The sequence below is a fragment of the Chrysoperla carnea genome, chromosome 1 (assembly GCF_905475395.1).
Source record: "Chrysoperla carnea chromosome 1, inChrCarn1.1, whole genome shotgun sequence".
Classification (NCBI taxonomy): Eukaryota; Metazoa; Arthropoda; class Insecta; order Neuroptera; family Chrysopidae; genus Chrysoperla; species Chrysoperla carnea.
In genome coordinates this window covers 133,031,030-133,056,407 of record NC_058337.1, presented here as the reverse complement: position 1 = coordinate 133,056,407, position 25,378 = coordinate 133,031,030, and the positions used below count along the sequence as shown (strand labels likewise).

At 29.7% G+C, this 25,378-nt stretch overlaps 1 protein-coding gene across 1 annotated transcript in view; it reads left to right on the top strand.

The window, feature by feature from the left end:
- LOC123306093 (lachesin-like) overlaps window positions 1–25,378 on the top strand; it is a 607,394-nt gene that overhangs the window by 522,743 nt on the left and 59,273 nt on the right. The window contains exon 5 of the mRNA XM_044887968.1: window positions 18,594–18,715. Coding sequence (XP_044743903.1) covers window positions 18,594–18,715 — 122 coding nt within the window. The remainder of the gene's footprint in view (window positions 1–18,593; window positions 18,716–25,378) is intronic.

Sequence of the window (25,378 nt, the reverse complement as noted above, 5' to 3'; positions counted from 1 at the left end):
ATTTTCTGTATCTTTACGCATTTTTGAAAATTTGAGCTTATATATGTTTTTAATGCTCGTTGTTTTGGAATGGGTTGGGTTTATTCACTTCGTGAATATTTCAGTGACCTTTGGGAAAACCTCCACACTTTGTTGACTATTTTTGTTCAGTTTATATTTTCTCTCGCTTACCTCTTAGGTTACGCCTACGGCCGTTTGCCTTTTTTCACGAGAAATTCCTCGAAAGTCTCTCCTAATTTTGTCTTATATTGCTAGTTTGTCTTTTATTAGAACGGACTTTAAAAGTCCACAGTAGATTTTCAAGAAATGGTTACTAAGGGGGCATTTTTCCTTTTGTAAACTGTTCACCTTAAGAACGATCTCAAAAGCCAAATGCTTAGACTCTTGTAGTAGCAGCCTTTCTTATTCCCTCTCGATTATACCCATGTTCGTTTAAAACTTTAATCGTTCCAAATAAAACTAGCGACACAACTAATAAAATAAACTTTTATTTTAATAAATTTATGTCGTGTATCGCAACCTTAACATTGTACAGAGTGATATAAAATCAATAACAATAATAACACCGATGATAATAATAATGTTAGTTTAATATTACATTAAATGTCAAAGAACTATAAATGATCATATAATTCTATTGTTTGAAATTATCTTGATATATTGTGGAGAATCATTACATACATATATGTTATGTGTTATCTATCGTATTATATTAGTCTGGGATCAAAAGGAGTATTTGACATATCTATTTTATGGTATGAGAGTTGGAAACATTTTTAATAGTTTAAGTCGGCTGAATTGTCTACATTTCTATTTCTATAGAATTTGATAAGGGTCAAGTTCGTAATGCATCTGAGAGCAGTTGTGTTGACTAATACTAGAAAGAAGCGCGTTAATAAAGCAATCGAATCGAATTTCCGACTGATAAATTAGATAATCAAAGAATTTAGTTCTTTAATTATAAAACCGAATATTTTTTAATTTACAGCCACACTGAAATGATTCGAAAAATTATTCTAATATTGGAAAAATTGATATTGCAACCAAAATTTGAGTCTGATCGGTATAAAATTTTTTTCCGATTTTGGCCACCCTTTAAAAATGTGTTTTTTTAAGTTCTTCAGAAATTAAGAGAATTTCTCTCATCACGAGAGTAACGATGTAAGCATAAAAATATTAACTTCGAAAATTTTCGGCCCTGTTCGTGAACTGTCGTTAGTTTAATATAAATCGTACTTCATAAACTATAAGAAACTTGTTACAGAAATATGATGGAATTAGTTTTAATGAATATAATTATTTATGTTATTTCTCTGCTCTAATATTTTCACTCTCAAATATCATTTAATAATCACGTAATCAAACTATTTTTTATTAGCTAGTAAAAGATAAATTTATATTAAATTGTGTAGTGGTTATGATTTATAAGATTAAAGAATATGTAACGCGCTCAGACGCTTATGCTGAACGCGTGCGCAAATCTCTCAACACGCGACTAAAAATTACGCGAATGATTAAACTGTTGACGCGAGTACCGACGAGTTAATGATGAGTGTCAAATTCTGTGACTGACTCTATGCCTAACGATTCATTCGACATATACACTTAGATAGATAATAATTTACTCTGGTGACTTACTTATAACAGAGTTATACGAGTGTGAGAGCAGTGCAAGTATTCATTGTGACAATAATAATGTTCTATGTATGAGAGACTATAATAACTGACTTCGTCTTTGTTTGGAGGTCTCCACATTCAATTCATATGGGATGCGTTCATACCTTCATTTATACATTTATCTATTGTATCGTGTGATGCAAAAAGTTTACAATTCTGTATATTCTAAGTATCTACTATTCGGAGTATTATCTTCTCTAGAAAGGATCTAGGGAATGCGAGTGAGTGAAACTAACAAGTGTCTTGGAGTTTCCAGTTCATTGTGTAGCTTTCACTGCTAGCAATGTATCATGATGAAAAGTAGTCTCCGAGCGGCTTAGAACAGGAAGCACGGTTGAAGTCTAATTTTACTACAATGCACAACAAATAGTCTACTTTGAAGTCTAGAGAATGGCAGTGAGTGGGAATGCTATACAGTTGAAGGTTTACGAAACTAGCTAACAAGTGTTTCGTAGTTTTGAGTACCCTCTTGTAGCTTGTACAGCTGGCAACTTTTCATGACGAAAGGCAATCTCAGGGCGGTTTTGAATAGGGAACAAGGACGTTTTCTATTTTGAAAATTGTTCAATACACAGCAAATAATATACTTTGAGAATCAAGAAAACGCGTTCACACTTTTTAGTCATATTTTATCCAAAGTGATGGTTCTTGCTCTGAAGGCCAACGTGAACGGGGTACAGACGACCTCTGCGACATTACATGGGGGGCTTTGAAGCTGACCATTTAGGTATCGCTAGATTACGGTATCTCCAGATTGTTTCCCTACAATATTGTAAAAAAGTTTTGTTTTATTGCACGGTACATACATATCAACCAAATACATCCTTTAAAGCGACTACAAAAACTACAAAAATATATAATATATTGTGTAAGTGATGATTATAAAATTGATAATATATCTATCTCTCTTCAATCATCAATGCTCTTCAATGAACTCATAATTTAATTAAAATTTTGTTTTTATACCATCGACAACCTTATATTTTTATGACATTATTATAAACTACAAGATTGTCTCAATATTTTAGATAGTTTTTTATCACACTCCCTAGATTTTTTGATATAAAATTATCAAATTGAAAAGGATAACCTTCCTTTATGATTCATCATTTTTTCAGCTAACTTTGAACGATAAAATAATAATAAAAAACCCAATGATCTCGGAATTTTTTGTGATTTTTAAAAACTTTGTTAATCAAAAAATGAATTTATAAAGTTCTACTGAAATTCCTAGTATTATCCAATCCTTGTATATCTCCTTAAAATAAACTATTGTAAATCGTTGCCAGTTCTCTTATCATACATCCGTTACACTTTGTACATAGAATGTATCCATCCTATAAAACCATTTGCTACTGCTCTACAAGTCTTACAATATTGCAATGTAATATATTTTCTTACATACATTTAACTAGTTGTTATGTGAAGTAATTGATATTTGTATATTACTTACCAGAATGTTAAACTAATGTGACTTCGAATTGTATAGTTTGACTTCAATCGTATATATATTTAATTTGGTTCATGCAATTTAATAAAAGTTCTGCTAAACTTCTTTTTTTTCTATTTCGTTATTTATTTGAATCAATTTAGGAAGAAATTCTACATTTATTTATGGAAGCATATTTTTATATGTCAGTGTTTACTTTTTATCACATTGATAAGAAAACATACTTACCAATTAAGATTGAATTTGTATATACTTAAGGATGTTGTTTCGCTACAATATTGTCAATAAATATTGGTTTTTATTCACGGCAACAGTATATTAGTTTTTAGTGAAACGAGATATAATTTTTATCAAATAATGCAGCAGTAAATCGCACACACGATAATCAGTGTGAGTATTGTGTGAGTTTTTTACAACCACAATACTATAGTTGTTTCTGTTACGACCACAATGCACTACCATTGTTGCCTTGTTCACACAATGCTGTCCGTATTTCCCCCAATAAAAAGTTATTGTCTAAAAGTATGATTATTTTTAATTTTTTATTGAAATTATGTGACTTATTTTGAATGTATAAATAAGTACCTGGATGACCGAGCTTTGTCATGTCTCCACACAAGTACCAATTTTAATGTCTCGGTATTGTACTTCATTCCATAAACTACGAAATACGTCTATCACTTCAGCTATATATCAACCAAAACTGATATAGCCACATGGACGACACACTATATAAGATATACGACACACACCACGTACAATGTATATACTCGACAATAGATGTCAGGAAAAGTCATATTTTGCAGTTTATGTTTCAGTTTTTCCTGAAAACATGGCTAAAAAGGCATTTTCTAAAAATAAAACCAAACTGCTAAATATTATTTCGCCCTAACAACCCTCTCCATACTTAATTTCCTGAAAATCGTTTGAGCACATATATATTTGAGTAAATATAAGTTTTTTAAAAAGGTGTAATTTTAACTAAAGAAAGAAAGACGATACAAAGTGTCGTAGGCACTCGGTAGGCACGAAGTACCTTTCGATATATATTAAGTATATTAAATAACAAACACAATGGAATAAATTAACAATATTTGAGATTAATTAAATGAAGTATAATTATGTTTTATCTTTGTATACTAACTTAAGATTCTTCTTATATCCTCTAATTCAACAGAATTAATTTTACAAGTTATTATTAAACTATACATTTTTTTACATGCGATAACTTTAACAAGTGGGCTCCTTTGACCCTCATAACATTTCGGAACGGGCTTGCCTTTAAATGTTCCTTTTTAAAAATCAAACAACTTTCATTTGAAATGTTTCTCATTTAATTGATGGCATATCTGAAATAACTTTGTTGATTATTACCATTTTTAATTTGATTTGGTTTTTGTTTCAACTTCGAATTTCTATACCACTCAATATTAAATTTTAATTGAGATTATAAAGTTTGTAATAACATATCGTAAGCATACGTATCGAAATACATGTATTAGATACCATACAGACAGATACATTCAAGTGTATGATCTTCATCTTCAGATCGTATTGGTTCGAGTCAGGTTATGTAGAAATGCAAGGAATACAGCACAAATATGATCAACAAATCATGTTTCAGATAGAATGTTTTGTTGTAAAAAGAACAAAATGATTTATAAATTAATTAATCAGGTAGATTGAAAGTTTTACTAGAGCATACCTACCATAGCTGCATCCATATAGCTACCTATCATATAACGTGAGTATTATATAAATCTCATATCGTATATAGATATCTTTCTTATATACAGCTTGTATTCTTTAAAACTGTATATGCACTTTGAATATAATAATAAGTTTTGGAAAGCAACAATTTTCGCAATTTATTTAATGAACAAATCCTAATAGCCACAACCCTAAGAGCGGTGCCAGATGTGCTTCATTCCTTCCTAATTTCAATAAGAAACAAAAAATCTAAAATAAACCCATCGAACAATCAACAATTGTCTACAATTCCTAAACAAGTCGGATTTTTGTAATTATTCTTAACGGGCTTTTTGCTTAGTTTTCGCAACAACTGTGTGATGAATGTTGCGTCATTTATATATTGTACAGAAATTGCTTTTATAATCTATACACAGTTCTTATAAATACAATCTGTACGATTATTATCTCAACTTGGTATATAAGTGAAGGTAGTTAAGTACTCGAATGCAGCAAGGAAATGTTTCTGACATACATACACATCGACAAACGATATCTTCTATGTTCTGATATAGTTGCTACAACTATAATTATAATTGCAATTGATGCACAAATAATACAATAATAATAATATTTTACATTATATATATATTGTGCTTGAAATAATTATAATATAGATTATTATTTTGGTAAGCAGTTGCTTTTAAAGTTTTCTATGATATCCAAATATAATAGAAGAACTTTTGAAAATGTTAAGTGTGGCAGAAACTGTAATAATTTTTTTACGACTTTTAAGGTATTTTCATCAATTTATTATTAAGACTACGATATCTCTATCCCAAAAACCGCAATAGTTGAATGTCGCTGTAACTACAAATTATAAAAATAATATATTAATAATGGGAAACCAGAAAAAATTAGAATATGAGTAGTTTTTAATTTATAATAATAGATGTCATTACAAAAATTGTATTCGTATATTTTCACAGAGGGCGGTAATTAAATTTGCAATGATAGTTTGTGTCTATAATCAAAGGTGACTTTATGATTTTACTAGTTTACTATTCTTTTGCTATGCATAAAATTGTGGATGTTTAGGTTAGGTTAGAGTAGCTGTGGGACACACTTAGACCATTATAGGGTCCATTGTGATACCGAAAGAGGGCTAGCCCATCCCCGGCTACTACTCCATGAACCATTTGGAGTTGTTTAAGAACAGCAGGAGTGCTTTGACATCGACGAACTTTAAGTAGAAGAGGTCGTCAAAGAGAGGCTGGCTCAAGTAAGTCCATCTCCTCATGGCAAGAGCTAGGCAGTGACAGAGAAGATAACATTGTCTCCTCCTCCTAACCACTGCGACAGCTCCTGAAATAGTCGTGATACACTGTCAGGCACTGGCATCCAGTAATAGCCGCAAAATAGCAGATAGGTTCACTAATTTTTCATCACTTATTTTTCAACTTACTTTGATTTTCTAGAGAATTGTTTAAGTAAATTACATTTTCAACAACTTACATTGTTAAATTATTACATAAAAAGGCAATTAAAAAAGTTAACCATTCGTAACTGAGTTCAACAAATTATACTAAAGATTGAAATATTATTTCAAAGACTGGGTTAGTCTTGTTTTCTAATTTCCAAACTTGACCTACTGCTCAAAAATTACCTAGCATGCTTTGGCACTAATATTGGCACGGTTGTTATATCTTTTTTAGACTGTACTAAAGATCTTTCATTGGTATATTTTGTGATAAATAATATATATGTTTTCTATAAATACTATGCTTTCAAATGCTGTATCCGAGTATTTCTAGTTCCAATATTGTTATAATATTTATAATTCTAACTATAAATACAATGTTTTGTATAAATTCGGGAAATAAAGTTTTAAATATCCGTAGGCTATATTTTCACAGCTAACACATTTTCTAATTTAACGAAAACTATGTTTGAGCTTGAAGCGTCTTTAAAAACTGTTTAATAATTAAAGGTAATTTGAAATCGTTTAGGTTTTAATATTGGGTTAAAGGTGAATTTATAAAATATTCAGGCGTTTAAACGGGTACGGAAACCTAAATTAACACTTGAACTAAGAACACTCTCCATTAAATTACCTTTTAAAAAGAACCAAAAAATCAAAATCGGTTCATCCGTTTAGGCGCTACCAAGCCATAGTCAGACTGACACACAGACAGATTCACATACATAGCGGTCAAACACAGACATAGCGGTCAAACGCCCCTTTTTTTTTGGTTCGAGGGATAAAAAATAGTCGCCCGGAAGAAAATTGCATACCGGCAAAATATTAAAAGAAGGAAGGAGAACGAATGCAAAATAATGTATGAATTTATATCTTACATTAAAAAGAAGATCGGGCAACCTGTCAAAATTTTAGAGATATTGCACTTCTGCAAAATACGTACGAAATACTGGCAATAACAATCAAAGGTAGTCTAGAAAACTCATAGAAAATGAAGTTAGAGGCTATTAGCGTAGTTTCCTTAGAAGTTGATCAATCATTGGCCATAACAGCTATGACCAAGCTTATCAGAAACAAGCTCAGGCCAGAAAACGAGGATAATGTCTCTAAAGGTTTAGAGGTGAAAAAGGAAACTCCCTGTCTGAAAATATTTAACATCTCTTACAAACATAATTAGAGAGATAGAATAAATATCAAAGGGACCTTGCATGGTCATCTGAAAAACGTAGCTTATGCAGACGACATAGCAATCCTGGAAAGAACGAAGGAAAACCTTTTGGCTGCATTTAAGAACCCCGAAAAGACAGCAATTCTGAAATAACAATCAAATATTGAGTAAAGGCAGACCTATCTAAAGTTTATCACATTAATCAGCTTTGAGTGTAATATTTCGGGCTCGTATCGAATTTTATTAGAACAAATCTTTAATCATCTTAGAAGACTTCTTATAGAAAGGACGCGACTTTGCCAAGCATAGTATTCACATGTATACACATCTCTCAATGCCATATAATTATTCTATGGTATAAATTAGTAGTTAGATAGTTTTTAGTCAGTTTTATAACATTATTAAAATAATTATTGTAATGTAAAACTTTTACAAAACTTTTCTATTATATATAATTATTATTACGAATATCATTATTATGATTATGATTATGATTATTATTACTATTATTATTATATTTTAACAAACATGTTTGTTTTAATATAATGACGAGATCCATAATAATTTTAATAACTATTAACTTTTTCTTTTCTCTATAATACATTTTCATTATTATTATTATTTTAAATAATCATCATATTTTTATGAATAGAGTTAGAGTCATCTGGAAAGATTCCAAAACATGTGTTCAAAAAATTATTGAATACTTTTTTGGGAGTATTTTTAGATATTTTGTAATTTTTGAAACCAATTAACTTTATAAAATAACAAGTGAAAACAAACAATTGACTGAGTTAACTGTTGAAATACCATGCATAGTCAGTGTTGATTTCTTTATCACATTACACATACAAACATGTGACACATACATAACTAATAAAGTATAGTACATAAATGTAAATGACTTTATAGGTTTCTGCATTACCGACCGACATTTAGTGTATAGTTTGTACACATTATAAAATTTCCGCCTAATTGGCGCCCTCACGGGTAAACAGTGATGTTTACGAAAAAATGTTTTAAACAAAAGTTGTTTAATTTTTGATAAGGAACATTTTTTTACATTTAAACTTTTGTTCTATCTCTAACGGTTTATAAGATGGGTCCTACGGACCCAAGACCCAATTGACCTATGATGCTCATTTACGAACTTGACCTCACTTTTTACGTCCTGAGTACGCTGTAAAAATTTCAGCTCGATATCTTTTTTCGTTTTTGAGTTATCATGTCCACAGACGGACGGACGGACGGACGGACAACCGGAAATGGACTAATTAGGTGATTCTATGAACACCTATGACAAAATTTTTTTCCTAGCATCATTATTTTTAAGCGTTACAAACTTGGGACTAAACTTAATATACTATGTATATTTCATATATACATGGTATAATAAGACTGTTATCACTATCCAGAAATCAACGGTATCATGGATTAGATACTGTAACGTTCTACACCGTAGGTTTCGATACAATCAAAAACAATGTTTCAATTTTTGGAAAACTTTGATATATTTTATCGTTTAATTAAGATAGATTTTATTTTCTATCAGAATATCAATTAACAATATTGAATTTTTAAATATATTAACAATTCACATAGGTTCTTTTAATAATTCAACAACTCTTTGCACTAAACTTCGTTCCAACTTCGTATCTGACTTGTAGTTTCCACAGTACCCATAACCATACTTTTTTATAAATGCCATTTCCATGGAAACCACGTTCTATTGCTGTCAGTTCTACAGTTACCATGGATAGCAGAATTGATTTCTCTGTTTATATAAAATACATTTTCATAGCCAAGCACGAGATCAGGCTCGTTACCATATAATAACGAGTTGGCAAAAACTTACCGTTATGCATATTCCTGCACAGGATTTGCAAAATTTCTTGAAAAGTATGCATTACCTAAAAAGGATCCGTTTGTTTTAAGTACTAATTACTTTTATAATAATATCTATCGAAATCACAAACATTACTGAATCACAATTAAATCTTATAAATTTTTATGACGTTGCAAATATTTTTGACCCATTTTTATGACGTCACAAGCGGGGCATTGGTTTAAATATCTCAGTTTATTTATTATACTTTTGAAGAAACCTTATAACAGTTGGAAAAACTCACATTTACTTCTTAATCTGTTAATTGATTCGATTTAGTTTACGTGATTTCAGATTTCGTGATTTTTAATTATTCTAAATTTTTTTAAAGTAATTTGATCGAGAGTTTTTTTAACTTTATTTCAAGTGTGACATTAAGATTCCGTACCCGAAACAATTTGAAACAAGTGAAAACAAACAATTGACTGAGTTAATTGTTGAAATACCATGTATAGTCAGTGTTGATTTCTCTATCACATTACATATACCAACATGTGACACATACATAACTGATAATCAAGTATAGTACATATTATAAAATTTCCGCCCTAATTGTCGCCCTCACGGGTAAACAGTGATGTTTACGAAAAAATGTTTCAAGCTAAAGTTGTTTAATTTTTGATAAGGAACATTTTTTACATTTAAACTTTTGTTCTATCTCTAACGGTTTACAATATGGGTCCTACGGACCCAAGTCCCAATTGAGCTATGATGCTCATTTACGAACTTGACCTCACTTTTTACGTCCTGAGTACGCTGTAAAAATTTCAGCTCGATATCTTTTTTCGTTTTTGAGTTATCGTGTCCACAGACGGATACACAAAGAAATAATACAATCTTATAAGTGACGTATATGTTTGAAATAAACAATGTTGTTGCTATGCAAATAATTGATACTATGTGTTATATATATATAACATATCAATTATGTTCTGAACTAATTTGCGCTGTCACGGGTAAACAATAATCTTTACAAAAAAATGTTTCAAACAAAAGTTGTTAATTTTTTTGTAAGGAACATTTTTTACATTTAAACTTTTATTCTATCTCTAACGGTTTACAAGATGGGTACTACGGACCCATGACCCAATTGACCCATGTTGCTCATTTACGAACTTGACCTCACTTTTTACGTCCTAAGCACGCTGTAAAAATTTCAGCTTGATATCTCTTTTCGTTTTTGAGTAATCGTGACCACAGACGGACGGACGGACGGCCGGACGGACAACCGGAAATGGATTAATTAGGTGATTTTATGAACACCTATACCAATTTTTTTTTTTAGCATCAATATTTTTAGGCGTTACAAACTTGGGACTAAACTTATAACACTATGTATATTTCATATATACATGGTATAAAAAGGTCATGATCTTTAAAAGGCTGTGTAGGTTTTGATGCAACATATAGCTAAGACCACTCTTGATCAATTTACCTTTCATGCACCATAAACGAATCTAATCAGACCTAATTTTACTCCGGAGGCTTTATTAAATTTTTCATTAAATATATTATTGTTACTTATTCATACATAAATACCTACTGATGAATATTAATCAGTGCTTTTAAAACTTGTTGATCCTTTGTATGGCATTCTATTTGACGTTAACTGTAAAACTCTTAATATTTTACAATGTAGGTACTTATATTATAACTTGTAGAGTGTCTTTTTCAAACAGAACAAACGATTTTATTGTGGTAATTTTAAATACTACTTTTAATTCATTTTATTTAGTTTTATATTAGATAGAGACAGATATTAAAAAAAATAAACTTTGTCAATTCAAAAGTTAAACAATTTTCTTCATATTCTATTATTATATTCATTTGTTTAATAATAATCGATTAAGAACAATATAAGTAATAATAGTGACCAATAATATGTGCGGTATCATCACCAAGAATATGGTTAAAGTTGTCATTTAAAGTTTAAACATTATCTGAACTCTTATTATAAGTCACTACAGAGTGAGATAGCATAATGACCAACGAAGCTTTTTGAGTTATCATCGAAAGAAAATCAGAACGAAAATATCATATACAGAGAAAAAAAGTATTTCTTGACGCAAGAAATTTTTTCTTAAACTGAGAATTCCTGTTTAAGTTATATTAACAACTTTCAATATAAAATTATAAAACCCAGCCTGGTATAATACATCCATGTCAACTTCGTGCCCATGTTTCCCCTACTGGCGACGACACAGTTTCACCGCCCCTATCAACACTTACTTCCAGGTATTTGATTAATAAATTTTAAAATGAAATCAGGAACAGTAAATATTTTTCGGCTAAAAATTTGCCGAGTAGATAAGGCATATCTGAATAAGTTGGCGCCTAGTTAAATTTAGCCTTCGCTTGGTATACTTATGGGCCACTTTTGTGTGAAAAATCGAGCAAATGGAGACAAAAAACTTTGATTTTGATATAATATAAAAACATTTCTCACATAAAATGATTTTTTTTTTTTGTTTAATAAGGTATATTAATTTCATAATTGTCATAAAAGTTTTAGAATATAACGTTTAGCTTGGTTATAAACATAGGGTCAGGAGCCAATCGTAATCTCGTGTAGTTATTTCAAAACGACGAATATCCTAAAATTATTTAATTTATGGATATCTTCAAAATTATAAATTGTAAGACATTTATTGAGTTGGCAACACTTTTTTGTTTGATAACCGATTGACATTTGGCTTTTTGTTTCAGAGTTAAGTTTTATTATTTTAATTATGTATTGCCATATTGTCTTTTTGACATCATTAATGATTTTCCTAATTATGACTATGAATATTTGTCAATTTCATTCGAAAGTTAAAAAATTTCTCTGGCAATCTGAATGAAAAATCTTCGGCGATGCAATTTTTCGTAGAGAATAAAGATATTGAAAACAGCGTTTCAAATTTCCAACCGTTCTTAGATAGTTATCAAATGCGATGCTTGATCCTAGACGTAACAATCTCTGTCTAGTTATCCCCACCACATTTATTGTTGTTCTTATATTTTTCATATTCATATATTAAAAAGTTTTTCGGTTTTTTATTACGTAGCCAAGCAGCCTAACTACCTAGCATGAGTAATAAAAAAATTTCAATTATAACTTTACGATTTTTAAAATCACATAGCAAAAAAACAATACACAAACACAAAATAAAAAATATATTTAAGCTGATTTAAGTACGGTTAGACGAATATTATATTAGTTTAGTGTATACGTAAATGTTATAAATATACATTTATAATAGTACTCAGTGTACAAGGTAAATGTGGCACATCCATCATAACAGCTATAAATATAAAAATCGCTAATGAGTCCTACATCGGCTTAAAATTAAACAAAAAAAGCAGTGGTCTACGGAATGACTTGATCATTAAAAGAGTGAAAGGCTAGTTTTTACTAAACAGTTCATTCATACATTCGAGCAGTATTGTTTTAAATTACTTTGTTTTCTTAATATCCTTTTTTCTAATCAACGCTTACTTGAACCCAATTAAAGTCTGTTATCGTACCTCTATTTTAATTCAACGCTTATCTCATGCAAAAATTATTTCTTCAATGGACACGGTGCTCTTGACAATGAATTAATCGTTTAACGATTCTAGGTCATACCGTCGACCTAATCACCTATGCCTCTAAAGGCTTTCTTAAGAAAATTAGCAAAGCTCTCAACAAATAGCTGGCTCCAGTGTAATTAGATTTTCAATTTCTAGGCCTTGTATATTTCATACCCACATAATGAAGAAGACTGGGCCTACCCCCCCCCCCACGTAAATAAGGAGGGAAAAAGCCGTGGTGGTTGAAATCTTTGAAAAGATAAATTTTCAGTCCTGTTGAATAACTTTTTACATAAAGTCCCTCATTCACGAGGGACGAAAAAATTTTGATTAAAGCCACAATCTTAAAAACTGACATCACTCCACGTAGGAATACGATTTTTTCATTAGAATAACAAAGAACGTATAAGATTTATCAATTTCAAACTTATGGGCTCAAGATTAATTTGGTTTTAAAGTTAAGAGACAATCTATCTAGCGTTGTTAATAAGTATCCAAAAATTTAAAAAATGATATTTTGAACTACCAAAAATTAGAAGAAAAAAAATTTTATTGGACATAAATTCAATTTTTGTTGTTTTGTTTCTATGGTGTTAAAAATATATTTTGATGAAGAACATACTATTTAATATTATATCAAATGAATTCCTTTCAAGTTATTAACTTGACCAGACAAAAAATTTGGCAAAAAAAAACTTCTGTTTTATCGAAGATGATGGTTTTTCTATCCTAATGACCCAGAGACGCACTCAGAAATTCTATAAAGAGTTGTCAAGTTTATTTCACATTTGTAATTCAATAAATCACATAGCCAAATTGGCTAACATAATAATTGCAGTATTTTGAAGAAGAAGTGCGGTATAAGTCTGCCACACAAAAACACCACGAACTTTTCATATGTTTAGTGAATTCTCATTATTTTTCGTACGTTCTTCGTCTATCTAGGTAGTTTTTACTTCACAACTATAAAAATGACATTCAAATTTTTGACAGTGAAAAAACGACGCGATCTTAAAAATCTTCTTAATGGCAAACCGTATATATTTCTTTGCTCATAGACAGAAAGTAATTCATCTATTTTGTTTGTTTTTGCGTATATTTTTTGCTTCTATTTATATAGAAAATTTAACCTATCCAAACAGTTTAATGTGTCTATTTATTTAAACGAGTAAATATAAAATAAATAAAAATTTTTTATTAATACCCGTACTAAAACATATACACGCAAACGTACAGATCGACGCACACACACACACACACACACACACACACACACACACACACACACACACATAAAAGTTACACAAACAAAAACATTTAACCAAAAAAAAAAAAAAAAACAGAAGATGCAAAGAAAAAAAACGGAAAAATTGTTTTTACTACAATAAAAAAACACGTGAATGTGTAAACAGCGAATTACCTATATTATATATTATGAAGAGAAGAAACGAAAGATACGGAGTTAGCTACGAACAAATTTAATTTCTTTTGTTCGTTTTTTACCTCTATGTAAAAAAAATTGTGTCTAATAAGAGGTTTTGTGATCCTCTTTACATGACGTCATAATGAAAAAAATAATGGAAAATAAACTTTTGAAACATATAACGTCAGAAAGAACAAAAATATAAGAACACCGAAAATACTATCTTTTAGAAGCTATTTCCAGCTGATTTTGCTGTCTACTTGCAGGAAATAATTACGATTAATCAATCTTGAAATTACAATTATACATTCTAAAAGACCATAAAATAGTACCACGTTTAAATGCCTTATTTTCTCGGTTCTGCCACGAAAACGGCTAGTGTTAATAAAAAATTAACTTTAAAAATTAAAACGTTACTTAAATATTCTCGTGTTGGCAAAAAGACCATTCATTGACCATCAATTTCAATTTTGGGACCTTAAGGATGTATGAGCGAGGGCTTGGGGGTAAAAATTTAAAAATAGATATTTTCAATTTTGATGATAAATTTATATTATTACTTGACAATATAAGACGAAAAGTAAGAATAAAATTTTTCGATATCTGGTTTAATTTTCAAAATATCGAAAATTGAAAATTTTGTTTAATTATTTTAATTATTTTAGCTTTCGATATTTCGAAAACCAAGACACATATCGAAAAATTTTATTCTTATTTTTCGTCTACATTCATGAAGTTATAACAAAATTCATCATCAAAGTTGAAAATAAGATAAAAATAATTTCAACCCTTAATCTACCCTGCTCTTACATCCCTTATATGGACGGTGACACTTAGTTTTTTTCTTTTCTAATTCATTGCTAATATGTTTACTTTCTATTAAAACGTTTTTTTTAAATTTGTTTTCATTCATTCCAAATGAAAATTATCAAAAACTTCCAAAATATGTCGTTTTTTGAGATTCCTCCATAAGAGCCAATGTATTTTATATCGATTTTTAATGACTTTTTTCTTAAAAATTTGCCCGGTTACCTATGCTGAAATTTTAACCACATATTCTTTGAGTACAAGACTACCTACAAACAAATTTTGAGCCTTTAAATCAAACATTGTTGTCATGCTCATACAACCTTAAGATATCATTTTCATACATTTGAGTCTTTTGAAACTCTCGGTGATACCAACCGAGAAAATCGTTGCTGTTTTCATTCTTTTTCCATTTTAGTTTGCATGTGGAGGTGATGTGATGTTTATACCAAACACAGTTTTTCATATAAATTATGGGTTGTTTTATGGCTCTCATGATGTATATAAAAATAAACAGTATAATAATTATAATATGTACGAATATGTGAGTAGATTTGAGTTTTTATTTTATTCTATTTTAGGTTTAACTGTCTCATACTTTTGGTAAAGTATGAATGGAATAGAGTATGCCTACTTCGAAATCGTAAATTATCACGATCAAATTATTTTCATTATAAGCTTAAGTCGAAAATATTAACTAAACGCAACCTAAACCAAAACACTCATCTCAGAATTATTGTTAAAACTACTTCTTAAATGTAGATGTAACAAGCCAACAGAATCAAACTGGTATGTTTTGCTCGAGTTTCACGAGAACCTTCATTTTTAACCTAGGACTAAACATAATTTTGTGTGTTTAAACATAATTATTTTGTTATGAAACTATTTTTTATTTCATTGAAAAAAAAGTTACAATTATATCATTATTTAATTCTTTTACAATACAACGACATATCTTCAACACATGTTCAACGTTGCTAAGCGTAACATATAAGCGTAAATTTAAAACATTTTGGGGCAATTTTTCTCAAAAAGAGGAATATTTTTTTATAGAACGCAGTTATTTATAAAGTTTAAATAAATACTATGATAGTTTTTGTAAAGCTACTATTTCCTGGTTTGAAATATTAGCCTTAAATTAGTGTGTAAATTAGTGCGTTTTCATTTAATTATGTACAAACCCGGCTTAACGGGGTGCTATAAGTTTGCCCGCTATGTGTATCTGTCTGTCAGTGTGCCTGTCTGTGGCACCGTAGCGATTAAACGGATGATTCGTTTTGGACTTTTTTGTTTCGTAAGAAAGGTAATTTAATTGGTGTGTTCTAAGCTGTGTTTCAAGTACGAGCTTAGAGTTCCTTACTCGGAACAACTAAAAAAATATTTGATGACCCTCAAAATCGGTTCAGTTTGGAGAAGACTCTAAAGAAAAAGGTTATTTAATGGAGAGTGTTCTTAAACACGCTCCAAGTGTGAGTTTAGGGTTCCGTACCCGAAATATTAATCCTTTTTTTAAATTTTCAAACTTCACTTTAAAGCCTGTGATTATATCGAACAACTTTAACTTAGTAGTTGAACATGGTGGATGCATAAGTACGAATATTCAATATTTTCATGTAATTTTCACTGATCCTACAAACACATATACCCATAATAAAATCGTCTACTATATAATTTTCCATATCCTGTATAATTTTTCATGGAAAACGAACATCAACGTTCGATCGCAAGTACTTTAAATCCAACCCACAACACGCATGAAATAAACACACATACAATTGAAAGATATCTATATATTTTAAAATTATAAACTAATTATTCAAATCATGTCATACATTGTCTGTAATTAATAATAATTTTTCTGTTAATTACTTGTACTATTAAATCATTAATTCATGTATATAATTAATATTTTCAATTAAATGAAAACATATATATAGAATATAATATATAATAATTATAATTCTATACACACATAGGTACTTATTCATTAATTATTCAACTAAATCTCTTAGCTGGTAGGTATCTACCCTACAGCGGTGTGGGGTGCCCTGGTGGTGCTAGAACGCTTTGGGACTAATTCTAATGTGTTGTTAATTATTTTATATTAGTGATGGGCAAGTTTTATATTCGTGTAAATCTTATCAATTGAGGTCTAATAGAATTTCTTTACTAATATAAATTTTATAAAGAAAAAATTTCTTTAAATTGTGTTAAAAAGTACAAAATAATAATTTAATATGAGTCACTCATACATAATAATTTGTAAAAGCTGGTAATTGCTAAATTTAAAATACCAAAGATGATTTAAAGATGCTCAAGCTTTTACAATTAGTCATATATACCAATTATTATATAAGTGGCTCATAGAATAATTGTTTTTCTTTACGTCATTTAAGTAAAGAAATTACTAAATTGCCCAATTGCCCTATGTTGCTCATTTAAGAACTTGACATCAACTCAACTTTGAGCTATCGTGGCAACAGACAGGCAGACGAAGACCCAGACAACTATACAAAAATTTTGTTCGTAGCATCAACATGTTAAGCGTTACAAACTTGGGACTAAACATAGTATACCTTGATAAATTTCATATAAACATGGTATAAAAAGGTATTTATATCAAATATGGCGGAAGCGATGAGAAAATTAAGCCATACCTACCATAAATGGTGAGCATGGCCTAATGGAATGCATTGCCATCCATTGTACACATGTTATTTGTATTCTTCTTTGCAAACCCTTTTATCTGTGACCCATATTATGGAAGAGCATAAAAAAATACTTGCCCGTCATCTTGGGTGGTCCTACATATTGGAGTTGGAATGAGATCATGAGAGATCAATGAGTATGCTAATGTATGCTAAATTTCAGCTGAATTAGATGAGGGTAACTGCTTCAAAATACAGTTTCAAAATTTCTCCAAACAAACATACAAACATAGTAAATTAAATAAAATCTTCAAAGTTTATTTGATCAAGAGTGTTCTTAGCTATGGATCAATTTCTGGATTAGGGTTCAGTCTTCTTTAAACAGCTGAAGAGATTTTTTTTAAACATAGCTAAGAGCAATCTCTTTCAAACAACTCATCAAACAACAAGATCAGTTCATCCGTTTTGAATCTAAGATGCTGCAAATGAATAGATCACATCAGATTTATTGTCGGGTGTTTTTCTAAACTTTAAATGAATGTATTTATATGAATGATAACTACGGCTTTACAGGCGATGATTTTTCAAATTTATTTGGCCACGTTGATAAACACTTGACACAAATTCTCTGATTGGTAAAAAAAATACGCTGATTCGTTTTTATTCTCTACAAAATTCACCCAAAACTAATTTAAATCTTCCAGATAATTATAAAGGCAGGCTTTACTATCAATTTTTAAACATGTTTAATTAAGAATATACCAAAATTCAACATACATAATTCATATAAGTAATTGATCTAATTTGTTTTCAGTACCACCAAGTGTCCGATTGAGTCCAGCTAGTGGTCAAGTTACAGCACGTAAAGGTGGTTCTGTAACATTAGAATGTAAAGCATCTGGTAATCCGGTACCATCAATACGATGGACAAGGAAAGTAAGTACCATATTATATACCATTTTATTACAGACCATTTATTTTATTTAAATACCAGGTTATTCATTCACATCGATACAATCATGCAATGAAAAATTTCTAGAAACAATGAGAAATTTTGGAAGTAGATAATTTGTTGTTTTGTCCAAATTATTTCAAAAATTATTGCCGATGTGAAACATCGTTATCATAGAAATTACCCGTTTGACAAAATAATACAAACTTGAATAATTTAGGGCTGAAAAAATTGTACAAAACTAATTCTGGTCAAAATGATAAGAGCCTGCAGCCCTCCGCAACAGTCCAAGCACTTTGTAGAAACATTGAAGTAAAAAACTATTTGATTTAGGCAAAACTGGTAATAAGAAGCTGAATGAAAAATTACATACCTAATATCTTGAAGAACTTAAACTGCTTCTGAGTGAAAGAAAACTGCTCAAAAAGAGCAGTGTAAAAAGAGGCTAAAACAATGCCAGATTTAGCCAGAGCGGGTTCGCTGAAACCCTCTTATAACGTTCTCTCACTATTCATAAATAGCACAAATTAACCCAGGAGCTGATTTTTGGTATGACTTTAGATACGTTAACTGTTAGCTACTATAGCTTTATCTGATTTGACCCACTGATAATATGCAAAAGTTGAAAAGTGAAAACTGTGAAAAAATCGTAAAAAAACATAAAATTCAAAAAATTAAGTTGCGTTTGGATTATAAATCGATGTTTTCAAAAAAAAAAAAGGAACGGGGAAGTTTCAAATTCTTCTCAAGAGTTTGATAGTTGCGAACAAAATAGCCTTAGCTCGATTGTATAACTGCTAAAAACTTATCTTATCAAGAATGATTTAAGATTAAAGATTGTATCAATGTAAATGAATCAACCTACACAATTAACACTATCAACTTAGTAACAACACAAAATTTGAAAATAAAATGTTAAATCTTATTATTAAGAGACACGGTAGCAAATTTATTGTATTTAATTATAAACTCCTGGTGTAACCTTTTCGGGTAGAAAATATTTATCAAAGAATGTGTGAGTCTTCATACATATATGATACTGTTATTATTTACGACATTATAAATTATAATATTTCATCGAGCTTATACTCTCTCAACATGTGAAAATAGTTCGAAAATACCGAGAAAACACCTTTAGAATGTTTATTCAAGTGCATTGAAAATGTTTAAATTGTTCATTTCATATTTCTAGGAAATTATTTCAAGTTGTATTGATTTAATATTAAAGTAAAATTCAATAATAAATTAACGAGATTATTTAAAGACGACTGAATTTTTCATATATCTTTCCTTATTGAAATTTCCTTCAAATGATTTTAATATCAGCAATTTTCGCAAATTTTTTCAGAAAAACGTACTATTAAATTGTCGAGAAAAACGGTTCCAAATAGGCCTTGTCCCTTAACAAACTTTACTAAGAATATTCTAAAAAAATGAATAACTTTCTTGGATTTTTCTTTCGCATAACAGACAAAACGAAGAAAGTACAATATGGAGACAACATACAACAATCAGAACTTCTAAGTATACAAAAATAAATTCACACCTGACCTGTTTTTTTCATAATTATAAATCTATATTTGTCGCGACATAGGTACAAATAAATAAAACAGTGATATTATGTAGCCATTGTATGCAGGTTAAAAGAACATATATACCGAATGTTTTTTTAAAAAATTTTCAACCTTTATTATTGACCTTAAAGAGTACAAATAGTAATAAAGATTTTTTGAAGACGTATATGTTTCCAAATCTTATGGACACTTACTTCAGTTTTTGAAATTTTCCTATCTCTGTAAGCCGTTCTACGGATATACCTACACCAAATACGACCCTTAAACTTTAATCGTTTGTTGGTCATATTATTCCTACAAAAATATACCTAAGACATTCACCGAAAGTGTTGTACCAAGAATCAAAATGAACATTTACGTGTTGTATAAAGCCATGCATCAAAGTATCGTACTGTAAACTGTCTGTCCCTGTTTATAGCACTGTTATTCCTCAACACTATGCAGTTTTTTCGAGAATTTAATTTTTAAACAACTATCGATACAAACATGTAAACCATGGTACATGAAGTGTATACCTCTGTTCAATATTATAATGTACTACACACGAATATATCTACGATTACCTTTGTCGATTGTACCTGAAAATGGTCTTTCAATGTCCAGTCGTTACAGGGAACAGCATCGAAGAATGTATGAGATTGAATCATCGGAAACCCCCACACATTTCTCTGGAAGGCATCCTCTACTCTAAACGTCTATTTACAATTCCAAATGGTATTTTTATAACTTGGGAAAGGTGATAAAACAAAGAATATAATTGTAAAATTTAGTACTCTGTACATCTTACCTAGTGCAATGGTACATTATGTTGTTAGAATCGAGGTATATCACTTTGCGTATTTGAAACTTTACCTCCTCAATATTTAACATTATAGCTAAAAAACGGTTTAATAATTAACTCACCAATAACTAACGATTTACGTTGAGTATGAGCTATAAAACAATATCCAACAAGTCAGATTGTAAATAGACAGAAAGAGGAATCAAAACTGCTGTTTTTATACCATGCATATGTGTAATATGCAAGGTATACTAAATTTAGTCCCTAGTTTGAACGCTTAGAACGATTAGTCCATTTTCAGTTGTCTGTCTGTCTGTCTGCCAACACGATAACTCAAAAACGAAAAAAGATATCAAGCTGAAATTTTTACAGCGTACTCAGGACATAAAAAGTGAGGTCAAGTTCGTAAATGAGCAACATAGGTCAATTGGGTCTTGACCTATGAGTCCGAAGGGCCCATCTTGTAAACCGTTAGAGATAGAACAAAAGTTTAAATGTAAATCTTCCTTATTAAAAAATAAACAACTTTTGTTTGAAATATTTTTTCGTAAACATCACTGTTTACCCGTAAGGGCGCAAATTAGGCGTAAATTGTATAGTATGTTTTATATGTGGATATCCGTTACGTATGTGTGACATGTATGTATGTGTAATGTGATAGAGTAATCAACACTGTCTATGCATGGTATTTCAACAATTTACTCAGTCAATTATTTGTTTTCACTTGTTTTTAAATTTATTTATGTGAAAACCAAACCACATTGGCAACCAGTTTTCAGCCTACCAGCTGTATATTTATAAAAGTTAGTTGTTACAATACGAATGTTTACCAGAAAGTAGCAGCATCTGCCGAAACAATAAAATGAGTCAAGATACATTGTATTGTAGTGACTACTGAATATCTTTATTAAATGATTTTAAAAACAAACGGTATACACTTTTACATAGGTATATTTTTGATTTTGTCTTGATTTTTTTGTAATCATTAATTAAAATCAAAATAACCCAGTAGAAGTCTGTTTATTTATATTTATAAACAAAACAAAATGTTTATAAATATCCACATTTCTCTCTTCTATACAAATATTACTTTTTTTTTTTTTGTTACTTTTGTTTATTTATCGTGTATGCATTAATCTCATACCTATGAGCATTTCGATGTAGAGATAGATATACACAAGAGTATTCATGTCTCTGTTTGGCTGGTTTGTTGAGGTTTTACTTTTCTAATATAGAAGACGAGTTTTTAAAATCACTAGATGACTTTTACTCTATATATATTTATATATGAATAACGTCGAGACTTATGTACTTTTGTATCGAAACCATTCAAAGATTTATTAAATACACATTGAATCAAAATCAAATTAACAGTCAGTAATTAAAATACGCCACGATTGAGATTGAAATATTCGATTATTCGTTGTGTGCGTAGTCATGCTGGGGACAATAAAAACGATGCTAGCCCTTCCAGTGAAAGACATACATGTTAATAAAAATTCTTGAAAAACACTAATTAATTAAACTTAATACATTAAAAATTATGAAAATAAGAAATCAAATTGCACAAATATTATTTTTCAAATGTAAATTTTCATAATTATTTCTTTAAATTTGTAAGACAATAATATTAAATTTTCAATGTAAGTCATAAATGCAATCCATACAATTATATATGTATTCATACAATTCTATAATTAAAGTAGTGTATCGTTGTCATGGAAACGAAACTCTCGCACGGTGCGAATAATATAATCAAACTTTACATTTATGAATTTTGTTAAGTTAAGCATTAAAAAATGACAATCTTGATATTTCCCAGTCTCTGTTATTCCTCAACACTATGCATTATTTTTTTGAGAATTTAAATATCAAAGAATCTTATCTTTAAGAAGAATGTGTGCGCTAAATTACACGATTATATTGTTCCATGGTTCACAAACTAATGTACCTAGAATCACCCTCATCATAATTGAAACTTTGACTATTTTTATTTTGTTGTATTCTGTGGTATTCTGTGGTATGGTATTATGTTTTGCTTCTGTGGTATCGTAGCGCCTAAACGAATGAACCGATTTGGATTTTTTTGTATTACTCTAAAGCTATTTTTCAAGTGCGAATTTAGGTTTCCGTTCCCGGAACAACTATATAGGCGATGATCCTCAAAATCAGTTCAGTTTGGAGAAGGCTTTAAGGAAAAACGTAATTTAATGGAGAGTGTTCTTATGTTATAAGTGCGAATTTAGGGTTCCGAATCAGAAAAATTTCTCGGGGATTTTTAAATTTTGTAAATTTTACTTGTGATATTGGTATGGGTGCAATTTATAAAATTTCTCGATTTTTTTCAATTTTTGTACCCTTTGTTAAAATCGAAAAAATCGCAAAAAACATTTTTGTTTTGGAATTTGATGAAACTCGGCGGAGAAGGAACTTTGATCCAAAAAGTGCAAAAATCAGGTTAATGTATTGATTGGATGTACAGTTTCTAAGATATCGCAATATTTGGATTGATTTTAGTCCGTATCTCAAAAACTATTCGACCAGTCATCGAATGTACCCGATTTTTGTACTTTTTGTGTCAAAATTACCTTATATACTGAGTTTTATCGAATTTGGAGATTAAAAAAATGTTTCGTTTTTTTGCAATTTTTTCAAGAGGTATCCCTTAGTAAAAATCGAAAGAATCGCAAAAAAAAAAATTTGATCCAAAAAGTGCAAAAATCAGGTTAATTTATTGATTGGATGTACAGTTTCTAAGATATCGCAATATTTGGATTGATTTTAGTCCGTATCTCAAAAACTATTCGACCAGTCATCAAATGCACCCGATTTTTCTACTTTTTTGGTCAAAATTACCTTATATACTGAGTTTTATCGAAATTGGAGATGAAAACATTATTTCGATTTTGACCCAAATTTTCCTTGCATTGAGAAATTTGGTAATGATTGTATCTTTACTAAAATACGCATTGTTTTTTGAACCATTTGTATGATTTAAAATGAATCAGTGTTAGTTTTTCTATGTGTGTTTGTGTCTGTAGACGAACACAAAAAACCACCCTCACTTTATGTTATTGAGAAAGTATGAAATGAATATACACATCATATTGAAAAAGCAACCAAGAAGCAATGAAGAAGTCAGATTGTTTGTCATATTCATCTATTCATTTTTATAAATAGTATGAATAGTGTACAAAGTGATTTTAATATAAAGGTATTAGGTATTGTGTTAATATAAGAAGAATAGTTTAAAGGCGATTCAACAGGGTATCTAAAAAGTAAAAAATAATTAATATTAAATGAGACCTCAAAGTGTAGTTGAATCGGTAGAAGTTTTAAAAGTACTTAGAAGACTAACTGTGAAAAAAAATTACTAATTGATTTACTAATAAAAGTAAAGGTTTTTCTTGTACCAAGAAAAGGTTTACTTTTTACAATATTTAAGTTTGTGGCAACTAGAACATAGCTTCTAAGATGTCGCTCAAATCCCGTGCAAAGAACAAATCTTTGGATCGGTTTTTGCCCGTTATAAGAACAACTTCTTCGATCGATTTTAGCCCAAAATCGATTAGCCTATCGATTTTAACAAAAAACTTTTATAATTTTTTTCTATTTTAAAAAAAAACCCTGAAAAAATTCCAAAAAAATCCGGAGAAATTTGCTATCCTCAATTTTGACAAAACTCTTAAATCTAAAAATTATGAAGCATGTTATTTTTCGAATCGGTTTCTCCTCTTTTTATACAAAATATTCCACCAATCGTTCGATAAACCCGATTTTTGTGCTTTTAGGGTCAAAATTTCTCTATACACTAAGTTTTATTAAATTATACACTAAGTTTTATTAAATAACGAAAACGAAAAAATTGTTTGCGATTTGGGCTGTTAAGAAAATTTCAAAAAAACCTATTTTTGAAATTTTGGCAAAGTTCAAACATAGGGTAATTTTGACCCAAAAATTATAGGAATCGAGTTTATTTGGCTGCTTCTGATATAGTATGATTTCTTGGATCGATGATGCATAGCTATTGATATATGGAGTGATTTTTTCAATAGATTTTAGATATTTTCTTAGATAATATACGACCACTTAGCAATTAACCTAAGAATAGCTTTTTTGATGAAAAATCTCCGCATAAGACTTTGAATTTTGAACATCTGTGTCCTACTCAGTTTTCTACATATAATCATCATAAAGACATATCAATAGAAAAAAGGAAATTCATCTTTGTCTCCCATAGCAATATTCATGATCGTATCGTTAGTTAAACTTAAGAGTAGATATTTATACAA